General features: G+C 42.4%; 1 protein-coding gene across 1 annotated transcript in view; it reads right to left on the reverse strand.

Moving 5' to 3' along the window:
- Nucleotides 1-18501, reverse strand: part of hat1 (histone acetyltransferase 1) — a 77733-nt gene extending 59232 nt beyond the window's left edge. Inside the window, exons 1-4 of the mRNA XM_084315261.1 lie at nucleotides 18441-18501; nucleotides 11763-11834; nucleotides 11544-11619; nucleotides 5758-5878 (exon numbers count right to left, since the gene is read on the reverse strand). Coding sequence (XP_084171387.1) covers nucleotides 5758-5878; nucleotides 11544-11619; nucleotides 11763-11834; nucleotides 18441-18447 — 276 coding nt within the window. The 5' untranslated portion in view covers nucleotides 18448-18501. The remainder of the gene's footprint in view (nucleotides 1-5757; nucleotides 5879-11543; nucleotides 11620-11762; nucleotides 11835-18440) is intronic.
- Nucleotides 18502-22691: the final 4190 nt, after the last annotated feature.

Genomic DNA, 22691 nt, shown 5'->3' on the forward strand with positions numbered 1-22691 from the left:
AGTTGATTTGGCATTTTTTTTTTTTTTTTTTTTTTTTTTTTTTTTTTTTTAAATAATCGAATTTTATTAATCAAGATCTACTTGAAATCAGCCCGCGATCTACCTGTCGATCGTGATCGACTGGTTGGGCACCACTGCTCTACATCATGGGATCATCCATTTCTATCTACAGTAAAAGCTGTTCACATGTAAAGGGTTTTTATAAACTCATGTTAATTCTGTGCTCAATAGTTACATTTTATTACACATCATCCAATAAAATTCTCTCAGTTTCCATGCCTTTCCATACCTGGAAAATGAAAAAATGAATCCCATGTTTGCAATGTTTTCCAGGTACCGTGGGAACCCTGGGTATGGAACCTTTTTTTGCAGAACTTAAATCCCCCCAGCCCTAATATAAGGTGCACAACTAACAGGATGTTGTTTGTTCATCCCACGCAGCCACGCTGAACGAGAGCTGTAATTCAGCATAGCATATTAGCCTTAGTATGACTAGTGCAATACTAACTGACAAGCAAGAGCTATAAGATGCTCCCACAACATTTAAGTCTCCCGTTTGGGATCATTTCGGATTCCCAGTTAACTACAGCAATGGACAAAGACAGGTGGATCGCACTAAAGCTACGTGCCGGCTAGGGATGCACGATAATTATCGGGCCGATATCAGCAATTATGACGTCATCCCGATAAACCCGATAACGTTATTGATAGCTCCGATAATTTATAATAAATTTTTTGGTTAAAAGAAATCCGGTGTGGGTGGATTTGGATGAAGGGCGCTTGTTTTTATTATAGCTGTAACTGAGGGGTACAATTCCCTGACTGTATTGATAAGTATGGTATCATTAAACCACTACCGCTTTATGTACTTTAATTACTGGCCATACAGTACATGATATATAAATATGATGAACACTTCCCACATTGAATCGGTTCCACACAAAGGTATAATCAAGTATTTATTGCAGCAAAAGGTACATAATATACTTCTCTTATTATACTTTGGATGCGCTTATAAGGCAAAGGAATATGCGTAGGCAAATCAATAATGAATGTCCATTCTCTGGTTACGCAGGAGGTAATTATACAACCTGAATCTTAGGGAATTATATCTATGGTACACTAGTAATATATAGCGGGAGATACTGGAAGGGTCCCCCCGGTTGTAAGCCAGCAGGGGTAGAGGATCTGTCGGTAGTAGAGAGTCTGGTCAACGATGACTAAGGAGACTCCAAGTACAGGAGACGGTGCAATAGCCTCTTGATCCACAGACGAATACAGCTGTTCTCCGTAGACTGTAGCTCCACAGTGAAGAAAGCTAGCCGGCCTCAGGCTCTCTGAGGCGCGGACTCGACTTGGCTCCTCACAGGGTAAATCCCACACGTGTAGGCGTCGGCGATTCTCCGCTCCATAAATCACAGGACCAAAACAAATATAATCCAGCCGCAAAGGGCTATGTAGTCATCGGGTAGATTAATCCAGTGTACATGTCCACACGGTTCTCGTCTAGGTCTCCTCGGGTGAAAGCGCCATGAAAGCAGCCCAGCCTGGATAAGCACTCTAGCTGATACGAGGAAGCGTTGGTGATGCTGGTCACTGTAGAACTTTAGCCGCACGATACACTATACACAAATAGACTATTACTGACTTAATAGAAATATGTCGCACTCGACGGTATAGCGCCAAACTCTGACAATTCAGTTATTAATTCGCACGCGGTCTCAATGCTCTATTTTGGGGCCAAACAGGCCATACTTCACCGCACGGAGTATCGTGGGTGAGGCTTCAACTTATTGGGTAACTCTTGACTTCTGACTAAGTGCTTCTGTATTCACCTGCGCCATATTTATATGCACGGCGAACAAACTAGTGCCAACCTCATCTCTGTCTCGTAGCCCTGGGCAAGGCCGGGCATGTCCAGACATGTCTTGACGGTGACTTTGAACCTGACTCCGGAGGCATGGCTCTGGCGCCTGTGGACCGCTGTCCAATAGGAGAATGAAATATTATGGTCTGGGCTAAAGGGATATTCCGTGTATATGTACAAGGAATATACAAGGGATATCAAACGATATACAAATACTATGCAATATATATCAATCAATAAATATATATATTCGGTTTAATCTGATCCTTTGTAACAATAGCCTCCTCCCGTTTTGCCAGTACTGTGGTAAAACTGATAGCGTGTGGTTCAGGAACAGGGAGTTTTTCACAAATCCAGCGCTCCCTTTCTTGGCTGTGACGTAGTCACGTTACATTCGGAGACAGACAGTCGATCTGCCAATTACGTCCCACCGCTTGCACCCACCTCTTCTTCTTACCACCAATCAGAAGCTCTCGTTCGTTTATTTACCTCCGGATTGTCAGCCATTACTCTACTCGGAGCTAACGTTATCTCCCTGCCAGCCACATTGACAAGTACCAGCGCTTATACATTACTGGCAAATGTCTTGTTGCACTTGTGGCAACGAGCGTTGTCAGCATCGACTTTAGTAAAATAGACCCAGACTTTTGAACGTTCGTTCTGTCTGCCATTATGAGAGCAGAGCTGTCTGTACTCTGCAGCGCAGCACCCGTGTGTGTGTGTGTGTGTGTGTGTGTGTGTGTGTGTGTGTGTGTGTGTGTGAGTGAGTGTCTGTGTGTGGGAGGGGAAGAGAGGAGAGAGCACAGCACAGCCTGCTCCCCGCGCAGGCAGAGACACCCAGGCAGGAGAGATATAGACAACGGCCAACAAGATTAGTTTGCGACGTTTAAATTCCTCAAAAAAAAACTCCATAATTTCTCGAGTACCGATAGCAGTACCGATGACGCCGGAGCTTATAAATACTCAAAAAAAATCAAAAAAAATATATATACCTATATATATATACATTTAAAAAAAAATATTATAATACAATAAATATCGGTTATCGGTATCGGTTATCGGCTTGAGGAGCATAAAGTTATCGGTATCAAAAAATCAATATCGTGCATCCCTAGTGCCGGCTAGCCCCTTTCGTGACTGATGCACACTTGTGATGCAAGCCTTGCATCACAGTCACGAAAGGGGCTACGTGCCGGCATTGTTCAACTTTATTGCTAACTTTATCACGCATTTGAAACGGCATCACCCGAATGTGAATATCACTGGTACAAGGAAGAAACAGACCATAGTGCAAACCCAGCTCCCCGTGGCATTCAAGCAGCATCTCGCTATTAATTCAGACCGGGCCAAAGCCATAACAAACGCCATAGGTGTTTTTATAGCAGCAGATCTGCGACCATACTCCGTTGTCGAGAACACTGGGTTTAAGCACATGTTAAAAGTAATAGAGCCCCGCTACCTAGTTCCCTCTCCTCCGTATTTCAGCCAGCAAGTCATACCAGCTCTGTATAAACAAGCCCCTTTCGTGACTGTGATGCAAGCCCTGCCCCTGTATTCAAGCAGGGCTTGCATCACAGTCATGAAAGGGGCTATGTATAAACAAGCACAGGCTACAGTTGTCCACGACTTATCCAAGGCATCTGCTATATAATAATCTTCAGATTTACTTTAAGTGTTAATAGTAGGTTACAGCAGTAAGCATTAGTTTGCTCAGTAAATTATGGCCAATCCGTTTTATATTGTTTAATAGTTAAATAAATAAATAGATAAATGAAAAGCAATCCCCCCCCCCCCCCACTGTACCGAAAATAATACCGAACCGTGACTTCAAAACCGAGGTACATACCGAACCGTTGATTTTGTGTACCGTTACACCCCTAGTAGGCTATGTGTGCTAGCAGAGCTAGTCTCCAGTCGTGAGTCACGTGCACATGTGCAGTGGTTTGTCCACCAAAAAAGCACCAAAAGATAGAAAATAAACGAGCAGAGCCAGAACTGTTCAACTCCCCTGGGGCCACAGCCAGCAGAGAAGCCGGTTTACTTTCGCTTTCAAACCAGCTGCAGCCTGAGAACTGCAGTGTGAGGGTCTGTAACACTAAAGATGGCGGCAACGACAAAGAATTGCTGCAAAATAAACATATATTTGTTGTTTAAATAAAAAGAATTATAAAAATATATATATTTTTTTAATACTGATAATATCGATAATTGTCGATATTATCGAGTGATATGATAACATTATCATATCGTTATCGTGATAAAATATTTGGCCATATCGCCCAGCCCTACATTTACATTTAGTCGTTTAGCTGAACGCTTTTATCCAAAGCGACTTACAAGTTGTGTACAACTCTGGCAGCGAAGTCAGATTGCTCATCAAACTGTGGTGAACTTTAAAACTGTAAAAAGAAACATAGGACTTCCCATCGTCACATTCTTGCCCGGGATGCCTTCATTACCCAGGAGACCAAAGTAGATGATGCTGCTCTCTCCGTGAAGTGAAGATGAAAATGAATGTGGCTTATTGCATCGCCATAAAGACATGCATGTTAGGCAGGGACTACAGATGGAAACTAGCTCATTATCTAAAATCTGGCACATTTACATTGATGTGGAAACTGAAGTTCATTTGAGTGCCAAAGACGAGATTTCTCGTTAGTTCATGCCAACCGTTCAGTGCCAACGACGAGAGATCTCGTTTTTTTTATTGGCGATTTCCATTCATATTTCATCAATCTAGCCTCCCGTTACCACTGGAACTCTCTCTGAGCTCCATTGGGAAAATACCGCCCCCTATCGTCTCTCCGTGTGGTACTGCACCCCTTTGGGTGATCGCGATCGATATTTGGAATGGCGATCAGGAATTGGAATAATCTTTTTGGAGAACATCTGATCTGAGGTAAGGAATCTATTTTACCAGTCTTGGAATAATCAGAGCTTTTTTCACAGAGATATCAACGTGTGTGTGCGTGTGCTGATCAGGAAATGGATAGCCCGCTATAGCTTGCATAGGTACACATATACGGTACTATCGATAATCTAGCGTTTATTTGAAAACGATTCATAAATAGGCAGAAAAAGACGGTACTCTATCTGGAAGACGGTACTCTCTCTGGAAGACGGTACTCTCTCTGGAAGACAGTACTCTCTCTGGAAGACAGTACTCTCTCTGGAAGACACTACTCTATCTGGAAGACAGTACTCTCTGGAAGACACTACTCTATCTGGAAGACACTACTCTATCTGGAAGACACTAGACACTACTCTATCTGGAAGACACTACTCTATCTGGGAGACAGTACTCTCTGGAAGACAGTACTCTCTCTGGAAGACCGTACTCTATCTGGAAGACACTACTCTCTCTGTTAGACACTACTCTCTCTGGAAGACAGTACTCTCTCTGGAAGACAGTACTCTCTCTGGAAGACAGTACTCTCTCTGGAAGACAGTACTCTCTCTGGAAGACAGTACTCTCTCTGGAAGACAGTACTCTCTGGAAGACAGTACTCTCTCTGGAAGACACTACTCCATCTGGAAGACACTACTCCATCTGGAAGACACTACTCCATCTGGAAGACACTACTCCATCTGGAAGACACTACTCCATCTGGAAGACACTACTCTCTCTGGAAGACACTACTCTCTCTGGAAGACACTACTCTATCTGGAAGACAGTACTCTATCTAGAAGATATTACTTGTACCATCCCTATGAGGTACTACCTCCACCTGGTAACTGAACCAGGAAAAACACCGATATTAGATCCACATCATGTCCAAATCAAGAGCAACAAATAATATGGCATTAATAAACATACATGTCAAAAACACAGGTATCGCCCTTCCAAGTCCCTCTTAGAATTACACACAAAATAATAATAACAGTGTTACCTCCACACAGTCGAACTTCTCGGTGACCTTGGAAGCATATTTGACCTTGAAGAGGGTGCTCAGGCTCCCTGCGCTGTAATACAGCTGGATCTGGAGGCCTTTGTAGCCGAACGCCACCTCGCTGTGGAAGAGAGACACGTCTGTGAGAGCAGCCCTGTACGTCTCCGAGAAGTGGAGCGTCGTTAACCCTTTCACTACCGATGGTAAATGGTAAATGGGTGCTCTTTGTTCCTCACATTTTACCCATTCACTCACACATTCACACACCGACAGCGGAGGCGACCATGCGAGGTGACGACCTGCTCATCGGGAACAGTTAAGGGTTAAGTGTCTTGTTCAAGGACACGCTGCCCGGGAGGAGCGGGAATCGAACCGGGAACCTCCGGATTGCCAGACGACTGCACTTTGAACTGCAACCTCTATGAAAAGTGCTATACAAATAAAGTTTATTATTATATTACCTCCCGAGCCACTGTCGCCCCATGGTTGATTAACCCTTTCACTGCCACACGACAAAGGGTTAACCCTTTCACTACCACACTACAGAAGGTTAACCCTTTCTCTACCACACTACAGAAGGTTAACCTTTCACTACCACACTACAGGCGGTCTGATTAAAAATCACTGGGGGATCAATGGAAACATGAGGAAGCATTATCGGATGTTTTATGAATAAGATAAATTAATTAGACTAGATTAAAATGTGTTATCATGCAGCAGCACGAGTACAGTACAACGAAAAGAGGTTTGGCGGCCAACCAGAGTCCAAGTGTAACAGGAAAGTGCAACAGTAATATACAATGTATAGGTGATTTAAACTGGGTATAGATTATAGAAGATATATAAATGAGTACCAACTACTGAGTAATAGTGCTAACTAATCAGACGTATACTTTGTACAGAGTTGTAATATTAATATGTACAGTGATACAGGTTAGCCCGTTGCTCGCGTCAATTCAATTCAATTGCATGTCATTGAAGGTCCCAACTGGTCCGTGTCTATAATGAAATGAGGAAAGCGCTGGGCTAAAGCAAGTCTCGTCTCAGCCGCGGCGTGACAACATATACTCGATGTTCACGATATCAGTAATTTACTACATCTCATGTAGAACAAGCCGCGATACATCGAGTATACTCTCTATATATATATCGCCCACCCCTAGTATGAGGTAGGTAGTTATGATTACTATGATTACAGTGTAGGGCAGGGTTTAGACCAGTGGTCTCATCTCAAACTAAATTTACCTGGGGGCCGCTGGAGGTAGAGTCTGGGTGAGGCTGGGCCGCATCAAAATTTATATATATGTGATTTTTTTTTTTTTTTTCTAAATCAACTCTGCCTCTCTTTGTTAACTACAACAAGCAATGCTGTTTGTTATTTAAGATGAGGTCGGACTCGGCACTGACAGATTTGTGTTCATTGTGCTGCTTTTATAAAGCCTCAAATGACTGCTTACAATATTTCATGAAAGAAAAGTGTTTTGTTTGTCTAAGATTTTAAAAGGTTTAAACGTTACAGCACTGACAAAGTTGAACAAAGTGCTGTACAAGTCCCACAACATTAAAAAAAAAAATAAAAAAAAAAAAGAATAAGAAAAGTTTATTTTTTTACTTTGATGTCAAGTAGGGGGCCGCAAAATATCATCCAGCGGGCCGCAATTGGCCCACGAGTTTGAGACCCCTGGTTTAGACAGTTAAAGCAGTAGGTAGGTATAAATGATAAGACTTAAAGTTTGAATCTGTGACGTCGTCAAACAGCGACCTCTAGGCAAAAGATGACAACATGGTGGTACTGCGCTTTGTTTTGTTTACACTTTTTGTCTTTGTCTGATGTGCGGATTGGATTTCAGTAGGTATAGGGGGGGGGGGGGGGGGTGCTATAGTGCTGGCCTCACGTTGGGCTCCACCAAGAGGGGTCTGGAAACATCCACACTACAATGAGTTACTCGACTCCAACCCACACGTCAGACCAAAACAAAACAAAGTCAACAAAAACGCAGTACCAAACAGAGCTCTTTTGCCTAGAGGTTGCCGTTTGACAACATTACAGATTGTACTGCATGTCCGTTATAAAAAACGTTCACTGTACGTCGTCACTCTGTCGTAAGATTTACGTTTGGTCCCCGAAATCACGTGTACGTCGATCTCGTTCCGTTACAGCCCGTCAGTGACAAACAGAATTGTGACGGATTTTTAAGACCCCGTCTCATTGATGATGCAGCTTTATACATAATAATTAGGCTGGCTGAAATAATCAATGTCCTACGTATTAAGGTCACTGTAAGGGCTAAAAATAGATGAGCCTAGTTTTGGCTAAATTTAGAAAAAGCAATTGAGAGTATAGTGAAATGCTGCTGTGGTTGAATGGATCACCCAGGAGTTTCTACAGGCTTGTGGGTCATGTGTGGCGCTGGCAAGCTTAGATACAGAACTGAACGGTGACATAGGCCGTGTGTGCAGTCAAACACAAGAGCTACTTCTAATGTAAAAGGTGCTGTAAGTGGTATATTTTTACAGGTGAATAAACTGGGTATAAAATATATGAATTAGTACTACTGAGTAATAGTGCTAATCAGATGTATGTACAGAGTTGTAGTATTAATATGTACAGTGATACAGGTATAAAGACACTGTGGTAGTAAGTCATAATGGCCAGCAGTGTAACTAGTAAGAGTAGGTAAGGGATATGTACAGATATATATATAGTATTAATATGTACAGTGTTACAGGTATAAAGACACTATGGTAGTAAGTCATACTGGCCAGCAGCGTAAATAGTAAGAGTAGGTAAGGGATATGTACAGATATAGATATAGCATCTACTGAGATTGAGACCTGGGATCTATTTTACAGAGAGAGGGAGACCTGGTCAAGAACAGCAGCAACACAGAGTTTCAAAATAAAACACATGGACACTACAGTTAAATGAAACGTTACAAAATGATCAGATAAAACATTTGCACAGAAAACCTGGTTAAAATAGGCTTCACCGTAGCCTTAAATACACTCAGGGTTACCAAGCTTTGAGTTTTTTAAGTCCAGGCTGAAGATCGGTCCAAGCAGTAAGGTGAGGAAAACCTAAAAAAAAAAGCTTTCTTTACAATTTCTGTTCGGACTTCGGGAACAAGAAAATCCTTCGAACGGAGATGGTAATAAATGGTGGATTTTGTTATAGCAGCTTTTATCCAAAGCGCGTTACAATTTTAGTTCCTCACATTCACTCACACACACCGACGGCAGAGGCGATCGTGCAAGGTGCCGACCTACACATCGGGAGCAATTAGGGGTTTAAGTGTCTTGCTCAAGGACACTTCGACACGCTGCCCAGGAGGAGCGGGAATCGAACCCGGGCACCTCCCAACTACCAGACGACTGCTCTACCTCCTGAGCCACTGTCGATGGATTGTAATTTCCATCGTTCAAATTCAAAAGAGATGAATGCAGATCAGAATATATACCGATGATAACTGAGCCTATGGGCGCACGCAAGGAAGGCCAGTTCAGTGAGTTCACCGTTAAATATAAAACACACACAATGCATAGTGCCAAGTCACAAGTGATTGAAAGGCGTGATGACAAAGACACCAGAGAGTCTCTACTGCAGCAGATCAAACACTGCGCATATATATATATATATATATATATATATATTAGAGCTGGGCCGTTAACGTGCTGCGTTAACGCTATACTAGTATCGCGCGATAATATAATTAACGCATTAATCTATATAAAAAAAAAATTAAAATTACCTTTATTTACCCAGGGTAGGTTCGCTGAGCACAGATGCTCTTTTTCAGGAACGCCCTGCTTCACATTCACACAGTTCCATTCACACCTGGGAGCTGCCCAGTACAACCACAGTTGACACCATTGGCCACTGAGCAACTCCACTGGAGCAGTTGATTCAAGCCATGTCACATAGTTCAAGTTTGAAATGATTCTTTCTGTTTTGCTCCTGAGAGTGTGCTAGCAGTGATGTACCTGAACGCGTTCAATGAACGATCGTTCATGAACGCGTTCGTATTTTGGGCGAACTTGAACTGAACGTACTGTATATCCGCTAAATGAACGTAATTGAGAACGCGTTCATTCTCAGCCCTGTGTAACAGAGTTCAAAAGTGCGTTCATTCTCAGCACTCTATTATAATGGAGTTCAAAGATGTGCCATATTTCATAATGCATTTCAGCCGAAAACTCAGTTAAAACACTGTAAACAGGCTTACAAATTATGCGTAAAACCACCCGATCTGGCAACCAGCCTGTCACCCCCTGCTACGTCATCAGACTCCTCCTCACAACAAGCAGTGGAACAGGAATCTGCGCGCAGAGCCGCAGAAGCCGAGAGCTGCAGCAGCAGCAGCGCTCGCTCAGTCGGAGTCAGACTCTACCTCTAGACGTCACGTCGGCTTATGCATTTAAAAGAGTTTACAATTCAAACTATTTGATAAACTTCTACTTTCAGCCCGGAAATGCATTCTGATAAACTGGATTATGGATAAGCCTCCATTTTTACAAATGTGGTATAGAGAGATCTTCGGTGTGCTCCTACCCCATGAAAGACACTGTGCAATGCATAGTCAACGACGCTTCCTTTCAGGAGGTGTGGGCCCCACTATTAGACTATTTTTGGATTATCGGATCCTTCTAAAGGCCCAGTGCCCCATTGTATGGACAGACCTAGGATAGGAAAAAATAAATACATGTGAATGCGCTCGAGGCAAGTGCAATACTGTACAGTGCCTGTCTTGGTCTGCTTTCCTTTTTGCTTGTTTTTCTTTTTGTTTTGTTTTTGCTTGCTTATGGTGTGGATGATGGCATAGAGATGAACTGGAGGACCCCCCCCCCCTTGTCCCAATGTGTGTTTTTGTAATGTAAGTAACTGTACGTGAAAAATCTATAATAAATTTTTTTTTAAAAGAACTAAAAATAACTAAATTAGTTCATTTTTGAAACCATGAACTTTAGTTCAACATTTTGAATTATGAACTATGAACTGAACTAGTTCATTTAAAAAAAAAATTAACTGTGAACTGAACTAGTTCATGTAGAAAGTGAACTTTCCCAACACTGTGTGCTAGATACTGTACTGGTAATATTATTTATTTGTGTTAACTTCTGAATAAAACAACTTATTAAACACAAGTACATCTTATTGAACATTATTTTGATATTTCATTACCAATTATCATAGCAAAACAGCTTTTTCAAACAGTCTGTAATGCATTTTGGAAACGGGAGATGGGCTCATGGTGTAATGGGCCACCTGGCCTGAGAAACATAAGGAACACACATATTTTGAATGCCTTCGGCAGGTTTTTTTTTTTTTTTGCCATTTTAATCTAGATTAAATCCAGGATTGCAGATAGATTAATCTAGATTAAAAAAAAGTAATCTATGCCCACCTCCAATATATATATATATATATATATATATATAAAATAATAATGGCTTGGATTTATATAGCGCTCTTCATGACACCCAGAGCGCTTCACAGAGTCCATTATTCGTTCATACACAGTCATACCGGTGGTGGTAAGCTACAATTGCAGCCAGAGCTGCCCTGAGGCAGACTCACGGAAGCGTGGCGAATAATCATCGCCTACGGCCCCTCCGACCACCACCAACATTCATTCACATGCATACACATTCATACGAGGCAAGTAAGTGTCTTGCCCAAGGACACAACGGCGATGGGATGGACATGGGCTTGAGCGGGATTCGAACCACCAACCCTTCGATCATTGGACGACCCGCTCTACCCCTGAGCCAAACAGAGAGACACTCACTCATCTCCATAAAGCTGGTGGCTGAACTCCGGGTGAAACGTCGTGCCATCATCGTCCACGTCCTCTGGGAAGCGAACTGTGGGAGAGGGAGAGGGAGAGGAGGAGGAGGAGGAGGAAGCCTTTTAAAGTCAACATAAACAACAACAATCTTGAAGCAGCGGTTTTAAAGGACAGTTTTATGGGGGGGGGGGGGGCAAACGAGACATGATGATTACTAACCCAGCTTCAGGCATATGGCTTCATTGGTGTCACACTTGTACTCTGCCAGTTTCTTCTCCATTGCGTTCACTGCTGAGGAAACACAAAAAGGACAAACAACAACGGAACCTAAGCTTGTTGGCAGATATCAAGCAATGCCTACCTGGGCCCTATTCTCCGTACCTGGTTCAACTAAGTCGATCAAAAGTCCCATTATCCAGATTCAATTAACCCGATGTTTGAATCCGGGATTTCCCTGTTCCTCTAACGCTGAATCAGTCTCGTTCATTCAAACCAGACTTGATACTCAGGATAAGTGCGCGCGGCCGCTTCAGTTGAAAAGACAGCAGGTGTCGATCGCAGAAATCCTGATTTTCTAATGGCATTGATTGATTGATTTAAAACTTTATTAACAAGATTGCAGAATGGGTACAATACAGTACGGCTCAATAGCCTCGCCGACAAGTTAAATGCATAATCTATAGGCACATTTTAAGTCCCTCATTACCCCAATCAATCAGATTATATTTATTTAAATGTAACTGCTGGCAATAGGCTTAATGCAATGAATAATCAAATGAGATCTTGCTAGCGAAAATAATTATTTCAACTCTTTCAGAATAAGTATACAAAAACTAGCCCAAAGATAGAGTATATCTAATTGATACGAATTAATAGATACTTATGAGGATATCTGTACTGTATGCGCTTAGGTATCATGTAATATAATAAATACATCGTTCCTAAAGTTTTCAGGCCGCGACCCCCGAAAAAATAACGGTGTCAGAGAGCCGCGACCCCCACTATTATATAGAGGTGGTTGAAACATGCAAACGTTCACACGCACACATGGAGGCTTTTAACACTTTAAGTGCCGAAAACGTGTTTAGGCGTCCTTCCCCGCCATGCTCAAGTTGCCGAGGACGCCGTAACTCGTCTTTAATATCAATATTTCAAAAATCTGTGATCGGAATCATATTTTCCATCCGCAGCCTTCACACACAGTTCTGAGCTCCTCTCAATCCTCTAGCAGTTCAAGAGCGCCATATGGTGGCCGATCGGCAGAAGCGCCAAACAGGAAGTTATGTGGATGAAGTGCTGATCACCCATATTACTTCCGGGCACTCGCTATAGGTCCCGGGACTCCATCAGGATACACTGGACATCGATCAGTTGCAAATAACTCGATAAACAACATGATTTGGACGTATATAGTATTATACAACCTGGAAATGGACCGGGTATTTCGACATCCCATAATGGAAAACTGTCTACCCCACGCTGATCGCCCAACGGCCCGCGGAGACTGGGGTGAGTTTTAGCGTGTAATATTACCGTGTTCGACACTAACTGCTATGATGAACATTTGACCCACATTAGATGAATGGTATAACGCTGCCCACGGAATTATAAACGCCCCCTCGCCCATCCGGTCAACATCAGATGACGTGTAGTAACTTCCAGAAGTCGGTCAAGTTGGATTTTTTTATATCACGCCGATTGCTATCAAACTGTATTTGATCAGCAATATAATGCATTTGGGGCTATAAATCACGTTCTGGAGAAAGCTGCAGAAAGAGATGAAAACATACTTATACTTTAGATACAATTTTAGTATGAATATGTGAATGAAAAAGTTTAACGTTCATACACCCTGAACAATACATATAGGACATTGAATGGGCCCTAATAATGGCAATTTAGCAATAGAATTTAAAAAGTTATAGCCCTGCAAAGAAGGGGAACTTCTCCATAGACAAATAGAGCTGGCAAGGGATGGTATATCATGAATTTAGCCTTAGGCAATCAAAGTGTTAACACGCACAATAACTACACAAAGTAACACAATAATCAAACAACCATAAAATGAATACATATAGCGTCTTTCATTTAGAAGGCTATAATGTTCAACTCACCTAATGAGATGGATGGGCATAGTCTGAGTTTAATTTTGGAGACAGCGACTCGGAGATCATCCTCCACATTCATTCAGACGTGATCTGTACTTATTTTTTATATAAGTCAGTGCAGATAATGTTTTTTTCGAATAGGTAGGTATAGCTGTGCGGTGCGTATTCATATCAAAGAGCACCTACGGGAGGCTGCAATTCTAAACTGGCCCCCGTAAATGTCCAAACACCCCCTCCCACCCACCCACCCCCTCCCAATGTACAGTTTACTCCCCCTCGTAGGGCTGGGCGATATGGAAAAAAATCATATCGTATAATTTTATTTTATTTCTCGATATCGATAATTATCGAATTGTTATAAGTATACATTTTTTTTTTTTTTTTTTTTTAACAACAGATGTATGTTTATTTTGCAGCAATTCTTTGTCATTGCCGCCATCTTTAGTGTTACATCCCCTCACACTCCAGTTCTCAGGCTGCAGCTGGTTTAAAAGCTAAAGTAAACCGGCTTCTCTGCTGGCTGTGGCTCCAGAGGAGTTGAACAGTTCTGGCTCTGCTAGTTTATTTTCGATCTTTTGGCGCTTTTTTGGTGGACAAACCACCGCACATGTGCACTGTGACTGGAGTCTAGTTCTGCTAGCACACATAGCCTACTGTGTACAGACGGTTTCAAAATGTATTTTAAATTAGAAGGCAAACAAAATAAATGGACAAGAGAAAAAGAAATCTGAATTTGGTCAGTATTGTCATTTGGACAAGCAAAGCCATTACTTTAAGTTGCAGGCAAGAAAGACAAGTATGTCCACGGTCTCTGGTTTTAAAACTGCCCTGTTACAGGTAAAAAAAAAAAAAAAAAAAACGATTTTTCGATTTTTTTTTTATTTCGATATTCGATATCGATTAGGCCTGCCACGATAACACATTTTGCTGGGCGATTAATTGCCCCCGAAAATATCGCGATAAGCGATATTATTGCGACCGGTTAGAGAATTTTTTTGAGAAATTATTTCCCAAAACTTTTATTTTGAAGCCCACCGCTCCGTCTTTTCCGGTGTTTAAGACTTTTATTTTGAAGCCCACCGACCGGACCGGAAGTATTGTTGTGATTAGGCCTGCCGCGATAAGCAATAAATCGATTAATTGCCGCGATAATTAAAATGAATGCAATGATTTTGACGGGCGCGATTAATTGCTATTTGCGCGTTTGTTTTAATGAGGCGGAACCAGTGCCCCTTGTCAGTCACTCTCCGTGTGGGTTGGCCGCTGGCGTTACTACAGAGCACAGCACGGGAGCTCCGTGGGGCAGTAGCAACGCCACATATTTAGCTTACCTACATTTCTCAATAGTGTTGCTCCTTTTAACCAAGTAGCGTTATTTGTAGTGTAACGTTAGAATAACACAGAATAACGTTAATACAATTACATGCATCATTGTTTACAATGAACGGGTGGGGCTAGTCAAAGCACTGGAGACGGGGACAAGTTAAACATGAATTAATTTATTATAACGGGTCGTTTTCGAGTCGTGCTGCAGTGCCTACGCACCACAGCTATTCTATTATATACGGCTTTGACGCGTCCTCCTCATCGTTGATTGCCTGTAGTAGCTGCATCTAACGTTAGTAGCTAACGTTAAAACTAAAAAACACAACCAGACGAGACAAGTTGTCGGCTAGGATAATCGCAACAATACTTCCGGTCCGGTCGGTGGGCTTCAAAATAAAAGTCTTAAACCGGAAAAGACGGAGCGGTGGGCTTCAAAATAAAAGTTTTGGGAAATAAATTTCTCAAATTTTTTTTTTAACCGGTCGCAATAATATCGCTTATCGCGATATTTTCGGGGGCAATTAATCGCCCAGCAAAATTTGTTATCGTGGCAGGCCTAGTTGTGATTATCCTAGCCGACAACTTGTCTCGTCTGGTTGTGTTTTTTAGTTTTAACGTTAGCTACTAACGTTAGATGCAGCTACTACAGGCAATCAACGATGAGGAGGAAGCGTCAAAGCAGTATATAATAGAATAGCTGTGGTGCGTAGGCACTGCAGCACGACTCGAAAACGACCCGTTATAATAAATTAATTCATGTTTAACTTGTCCCCGTCTCCAGTCCTTTGACTAGCCCCACCCGTTCATTGTAAACAATGATGCATGTAATTGTATTAACGTTATTGTGTGTTATTCTAACGTTACACTACAAATAACGCTACTTGGTTAAAAGGAGCAACACTATTGAGAAATGTAGTTAAGCTATATGTGGCGTTGCTACTGCCCCACGGAGCTCCCGTGCTGTGCTCTGTAGTAACGCCAGCGGCCCCCTACACGGAGAGAGACTGACAAGGGGCACTGGTTCCGCCTCATTAAAACAAACGCGCAAATAGCAATTAATCGCGCCCCGTCAAAATCATTGCATTCATTTTAATTATCGCGGCAATTAATCGATTTATTGCTTATCGCGGCAGGCCTAATATCGATTATTAAAATATATCGCGATATTTATCGTTATCGTTATATCGCCCAGCCCTACCCCCTCGTATATATATTTTCTGTTAGGATCTCTGTTTAACAGTACTGTATATTTGCATATCTTGTATGTCACAAATGTAACAGTACTGTATATCTGTATGTCATAAATGTCATGATATATATTAGGGCTGGGCGATATGACGATATTATATAAATATCGGGTACAGTTCATTAACGATACACTTTTTAAACGTATCGTGGATATCGTGATGTTTTGCCCAAGAGGCTTGTGTCGCGTCAATCTGGTCCACACGTTGACACTTTTGAACAGCGCCGCCCCACACACACTACTGCATCAAAAGTTACTACTTATGATAACAAAGGCATTCGTTTTGTGGCATTAACGTTATATAGTTACACTTTCAATAACATCAGCGTATTTACATAGCAACGACCGAGGTCGACCTAGATATAGCAAGCATTAGTCGTTCATATCTCAGCCTGTGCTGACTCAGTTGTGCCCATTCTGCGGTCTGTTAATAACGTTTTCAATCAGACAGATGTATGGAAAGGCTTTTATTATAACATCCGTTGCAGTAAAATCATTATGCCTCCAGTCGTTTAGTCATTCTGCGGAGCTAAAAGCTAAACGTCGGCCGCGGCGAGCTACCGCTGCCATTGTTGTTGTCATTGAGCTCTCCAATGGCGGAAGTAAAAAATGAATATGCGCTTGCCGATTGTTGCTAAGAACAGCAGGGCTGGTGCAAGCGATGTGACGTAATTGGCAGACGCGACTGTCAATCAAAATGATTCTGTTTGCCGACTGAATGAATGAAAACGTTATTAACAGATTGCAGCATGGGTACAATACAGTACAGCTCAATACAACAACAGTCAACAGTGGAGGATGCAGAGTTGCAGACCAGAGAAAGACTTTAGTCTTGTTTACATCAGGGTCCCCCATTTTCAATTCATCATATTTCATATCTAAATCATATAATATCTCATTGCTAAATATATGCAATATATAATCTAATAATCCAATAATCTAAATCTAATATATAATATAAAAATGCTAAATGCATGGGTATTTTATTTTGTCTTTAATGTTAGCTTGCAAACTCAAATACTGTCTTGGTAAGCCTCATAATGAATTGTTTGGGAAAAAAAAGAAAAACATTGTGATGCGTATCGTGTATCGCCGAAAGGTCAGAAAATATCGTGATATCATATTTAGGCCATATCGCCCAGCCCTATCTGTATGTCATGTATGTCATAAATGTCATTATGAATTGAAAATGGGGGACCCTGATGTAAACAAGACGAAAGTCTTTCTCTGGGTCTGCATCCCCTTAACAATTGTGTGTATTGAGCCGTACTGTATTGTATTGTACCCCATTCTGCAATCTGTTAATAAAGTTTCCAATCAATCTCTGAGGAAGGGAGCTGCCATTTTGTTCCGAGGGAGTGGCCAGCTTATATCCAGCTAACTCAACTAAACCTGCTCTGGAGCAGGTTCAAACTTTTCGATCTGTTGCCATAGCGACTTAGAAAATCCGACGTCGGGGAACGGAAATGTCTGGCTTAAGTCAAGCTATGCTGAAAATTATCCGGCTAACTGAGTTAGCCAGGTACAGGGAATAGGGCCCTGAACACACACAGGGTCAGCCGAGGTCGATTACGGAGGCTCGTCTATGGATACTGGAGCAATGCATCTATGCAAAGAAACCCAAACATAGTCGCGCCACTGACTTTATGTTGATTGATTGAAAACTTTATTTAACAGACTGCAGAATGGGTACAGTACAGTACAGCTCAATACCAGCTCAAATGGGGGACCCTGATGTAAACAAGACGAAAGTATTTCTCTGGTCTGAATCCCCTTAACAATTGTGTGTATTGAGCCGTACTGTACTGTACCCATTCTGCAATCTGTTAATAAAGTTTTCAATCAATCAATCAAAGCCAGCAAGCTGCTACTAGTACTAAAGCCGTCCAACATAACGTTGCGTTTACACACAACGAGCTCTTATTAATCAACGTTATTATTACCACTCATGTCGTGTAGATCTACACAGTAAACCAGCTACTATAGATGCTGCTGCTGCTGTGGTCAACGGGTCGGGCCTCTGCAGGTTCACTAACGTTAGCTGTTAGCTTAGCTTGTTGTTTGTTTACACATTGTGGCTACAAGCAGCTATCTTCACTGGGGTATCTAACGTAGTAGAACCGACACCGCTGTGGGAACGGAAGCAGCGGCTACGGCACGTTAGTCGTTCACTAAACACACAGATATCAAACACAAATTGTGTATTTGTCCACTTACCCGCCATTTCTGCACACTGTCTGTCTGTCTGTGTTCAGGCTCTTCTGTTGTCCTAAAAGACCCGCGGAATCCAGAGCGCTGCTGCTTCCGTGTCGATCACGTGTTTCCGCCGCTGACGTCACGTGTGCGGCGGAAGAAGAAGGGGACTTTATTAAAGGTGAATTCCACCGAAGTGTGTTATTCAATTTACCACAATATTAGACATTTTCAAATGAACGATTTACACACACAAGCACACACACACACATACACTCTCATACCACCGCCGTATGTATATTTCTCTCCCACCCACCCACCCCCTCCGGCTCCTAATCGCTGCAAGCGTGAATATTAAAGGCAACCAACTTGTGTTCAGCTTTTCAAACGCTGAACGAAAAGCTGAACACAAGTTGGTTGCCTTTAATATTGCAGCGATTAGGAGCCGGAGGGGGTGGGTGGGTGGGAGAGAAATATACATACGGCGGTGGTATGAGAGTGTATGTGTGTGTGTGTGCTTGTGTGTGTAAATCGTTCATTTGAAAATGTCTAATATTGTGGTAAATTGAATAACACACTTCGGTGGAATTCACCTTTAATAAAGTCCCCTTCTTCTTCCGCCGCACACGTGACGTCAGCGGCGGAAACACGTGATCGACACGGAAGCAGCAGCGCTCTGGATTCCAATAGGGGGTATCTGCAGAGCCGCAGAGCCAGGCTGGACGGGTATAAGTGGTCTGGACAAGTATAAGTGGTCTGGACAAGTAGTTGCGAATGGGGCGGGGGGGGCGGGGTTCGTCTCGTTTACATAGTGTAGCACTTGTGTTAATACCAGTAACAGCTGTTTGCCACGGGCACAGTTCTAGGTCCGAATGCGACAAGGAGTAATATACACAATTAAAAGAATAGTAGACCAGAGGCAGAGTTATAACAATAACCGGTGTTTTAATTAAAAGCGCGCTAGATAAACAGTAATAATACATACGTACGTAAAGTATAACTTATGCTTTGAAGGATCCCTTTTAGATTAGGTCAGTAACCTCTCCTTGCGGGAGGGTTAGGTCGATATCAAGGCCTAGGTCGATTGGATCAACACATTGGGGTTCGTTCAGACGTCTCTGAGGTTATCATCGGTAACTCTATATTAGTTTATCAGGGAATGCAAATACCTTATTAGGTGAATTGGCCCTTTAAACTCTTTAAACCAGGAAGTGATTCGGCGATAATCGATGTGTCATCTAGAATTGTCTATTATGACATCACCACAAACGGTGTAGAAGATTCTATGTTCTAGAAGGTTCTATTATAACATCATACAATGGTAGCATTTACCCTCTAACTCTTATAGGGGAATATCTGTATCCATATATCCAGTTAAATCAATTCAAATACAAAATACAATATCAAAATAACATAAGAGGAACGGGATTGCCTCCCTTGGAAGTCCTTGTAGTCTTGTTCAGTTCAATCCTACCGGACTAGTGGTGTAGCAATAGTTGAGCACTAGTTGAGCATCATGGGGATTCACATCAGGCTGGCATTAGTCTTATCAAATGGTATCTATCCAGCTGAGCACGCTTGGTGATGGGTGGTCTGGACTGCTCCGGGATGCTGGTGGAGACTGGAAGACTTGCGGCTTCCAGTCGGTTGGTTAGTCCGGTCCGTCTGGGTGATGTTGCTGGTCCGGTGGTCGAGGAGAAAGAGAGCTGGCTGCTTGAGAGCTGGCTGTATATATTGGAAACCAAGATGTTCCGGAACGTTCTATATGACATCATAGGATGACATCACAAAGGTTCCAGAACCTTCAAATCATGACATCATACGCTATATACCGGAAGTGGGACCTCATGGTAAAACAGGAAGTGGTAGCTCAGAGATAAACAGGAACTATTTATGTAATTGATAATTATGAATCTGAACCCGGGGTTACATTCTCCCCTTCTATCCTAATGCACGTCCCTGTGCATATTATCCCAGGACTACATTATCACAATCCTATGGGGTTTTGGGGAGTCTGGGCCTAGAATGTTTTACTGTCTAGAAAGTTCTTACCTACTAACATTAACTATTTATGTTCCTATGCTAGTTATGAATCTGAACCCGGGGTTACAATAGGTACATTATACATAGACAGTAATGTTACATCTAGACATGTAATAATAGAGTAAACTTGTACCCATACAGTGTTACATCTAGACATACCAGATCTAGTAATAATAGAGTAAACTTAACTTTCGTCTCAGTAACAATGTTCATAAAGTGTTGAGTGCTACAGTGTAGGTTAGTTTATTAGGACAATTCCACCATTGTGGGGCAAGGACTAAGAATAGGCGACTTCTCTTTGATGACCCGACTTCTCTTTGATGACCCTCCCGGAGCTTGGATAGGAGTAGGAATAAACTGTACATATACAGCACTGTTTGAACCTGGCACACAACATACTTCACATGTAATTTTTCTTTTTGTTATTCCACCATTGTGGGGCAAGGACTAAGAATAGGCGACTTCTCTTTGATGACCCGACTTCTCTTTGATGACCCTCCCGGAGCTTGGATAGGAGTAGGAATAAACTGTACATATACAGCACTGTTTGAACCTGGCACACAACATACTTCACATGTCATTTTTCTTTTTGTTATTCCACCATTGTGGGGCAAGGACTAAGAATAGGCGACTTCTCTTTGATGACCCGACTTCTCTTTGATGACCCTCCCGGAGCTTGGATAGGAGTAGGAATAAACTGTACATATACAGCACTGTTTGAACCTGGCACACAACATACTTCACATGTCATTTTTCTTTTTGTGGAGACGAATTTTCTCCCATCCCACTGTTAGTCGTTATGCCAATTCCCAACCCCCTTTCTGGTTGTTGTTCGTCTCCACAAAAAGAAAAATGACATGTGAAGTATGTTGTGTGCCAGGTTCAAACAGTGCTGTATATGTACAGTTTATTCCTACTCCTATCCAAGCTCCGGGAGGGTCATCAAAGAGAAGTCGGGTCATCAAAGAGAAGTCGCCTATTCTTAGTCCTTGCCCCACAATGGTGGAATAACAAAAAGAAAAATGACATGTGAAGTATGTTGTGTGCCAGGTTCAAACAGTGCTGTATATGTACAGTTTATTCCTACTCCTATCCAAGCTCCGGGAGGGTCATCAAAGAGAAGTCGGGTCATCAAAGAGAAGTCGCCTATTCTTAGTCCTTGCCCCACAATGGTGGAATTGTCCTAATAAACTAACCTACACTGTAGCACTCAACACTTTATGAACATTGTTACTGAGACGAAAATTAAGTTTACTCTATTATTACTAGATCTGGTATGTCTAGATGTAACACTGTATGGGTACAAGTTTACTGTATTATTACATGTCTAGATGTAACATTACTGTCTATGTATAATGTACCTATGTAAACGAGACGAACCCCGCCCCCCCCCCCCCCCCCCCCCATTCGCAACTACTTGTCCAGACCACTTATACTTGTCCAGACCACTTATACCCGTCCAGCCTGGCTCTGCGGCTCTGCAGATACCCCCTACTCGACACTGCTAACGAATGAATTTCACGCGCGGCTCCCTCGTAAGATCGCGCGCCTGGTCAGGCACACTGGACCTACGACTTGAGCGCGCGCGCGGAAGCGCACCGAGGAAGGCACATTTACATTGGGACAGCTGTAAATGCCTAGTCTATATGCGAAGTCAGTCATTTTAGAATGATGATCAGTGTGACTGTACTCCTGAAAGAGCAGCGTGTAGCCCCAGCAAGAGCTTATTATTATTATTATTATTATTATTATTATTATTATTATTATTATTATTATTATTATTATTATTATTATTATTATTATGCAACATTGTAATAGTTATAGGTATAAACAAACATACAGACAAACATTCGAGGCGTTTATTTGCAGATACAGACACAGCTGGTTGAACAACATCTATATCTGTGGTAAGAATGCAGATATTCAATTGTATTTCTGTGACAATGCGCGTGGTGAACGCCTCCCGCGCCGCCTCAAATAGGTTTGAAGCGAAAAGATAGCTTGCCGCTCGGGAGCCGCTCGCGAGGCCGTCCGTTAACATGGGAGCGGAAGTGAAGAGGCAGCCGCCCGTCCGTCCTTCAATAATCATTCGTCAGCAGTGTGCCCGTGCCGTAAACAACACACAGAGCGGCGCGACGCGGATAAGGGCGTGTGCTAGGGCGGTCACGTGGCCATGTGGCCAATCAGGGAAACGCTGAACGAAAAGCTGAACACAAGTTGGTTGCCTTTAAT

Source organism: Notolepis coatsorum (genome assembly GCF_963971535.1).
Source record: "Notolepis coatsorum genome assembly, chromosome: 5".
Classification (NCBI taxonomy): domain Eukaryota; kingdom Metazoa; phylum Chordata; class Actinopteri; order Aulopiformes; family Paralepididae; genus Notolepis; species Notolepis coatsorum.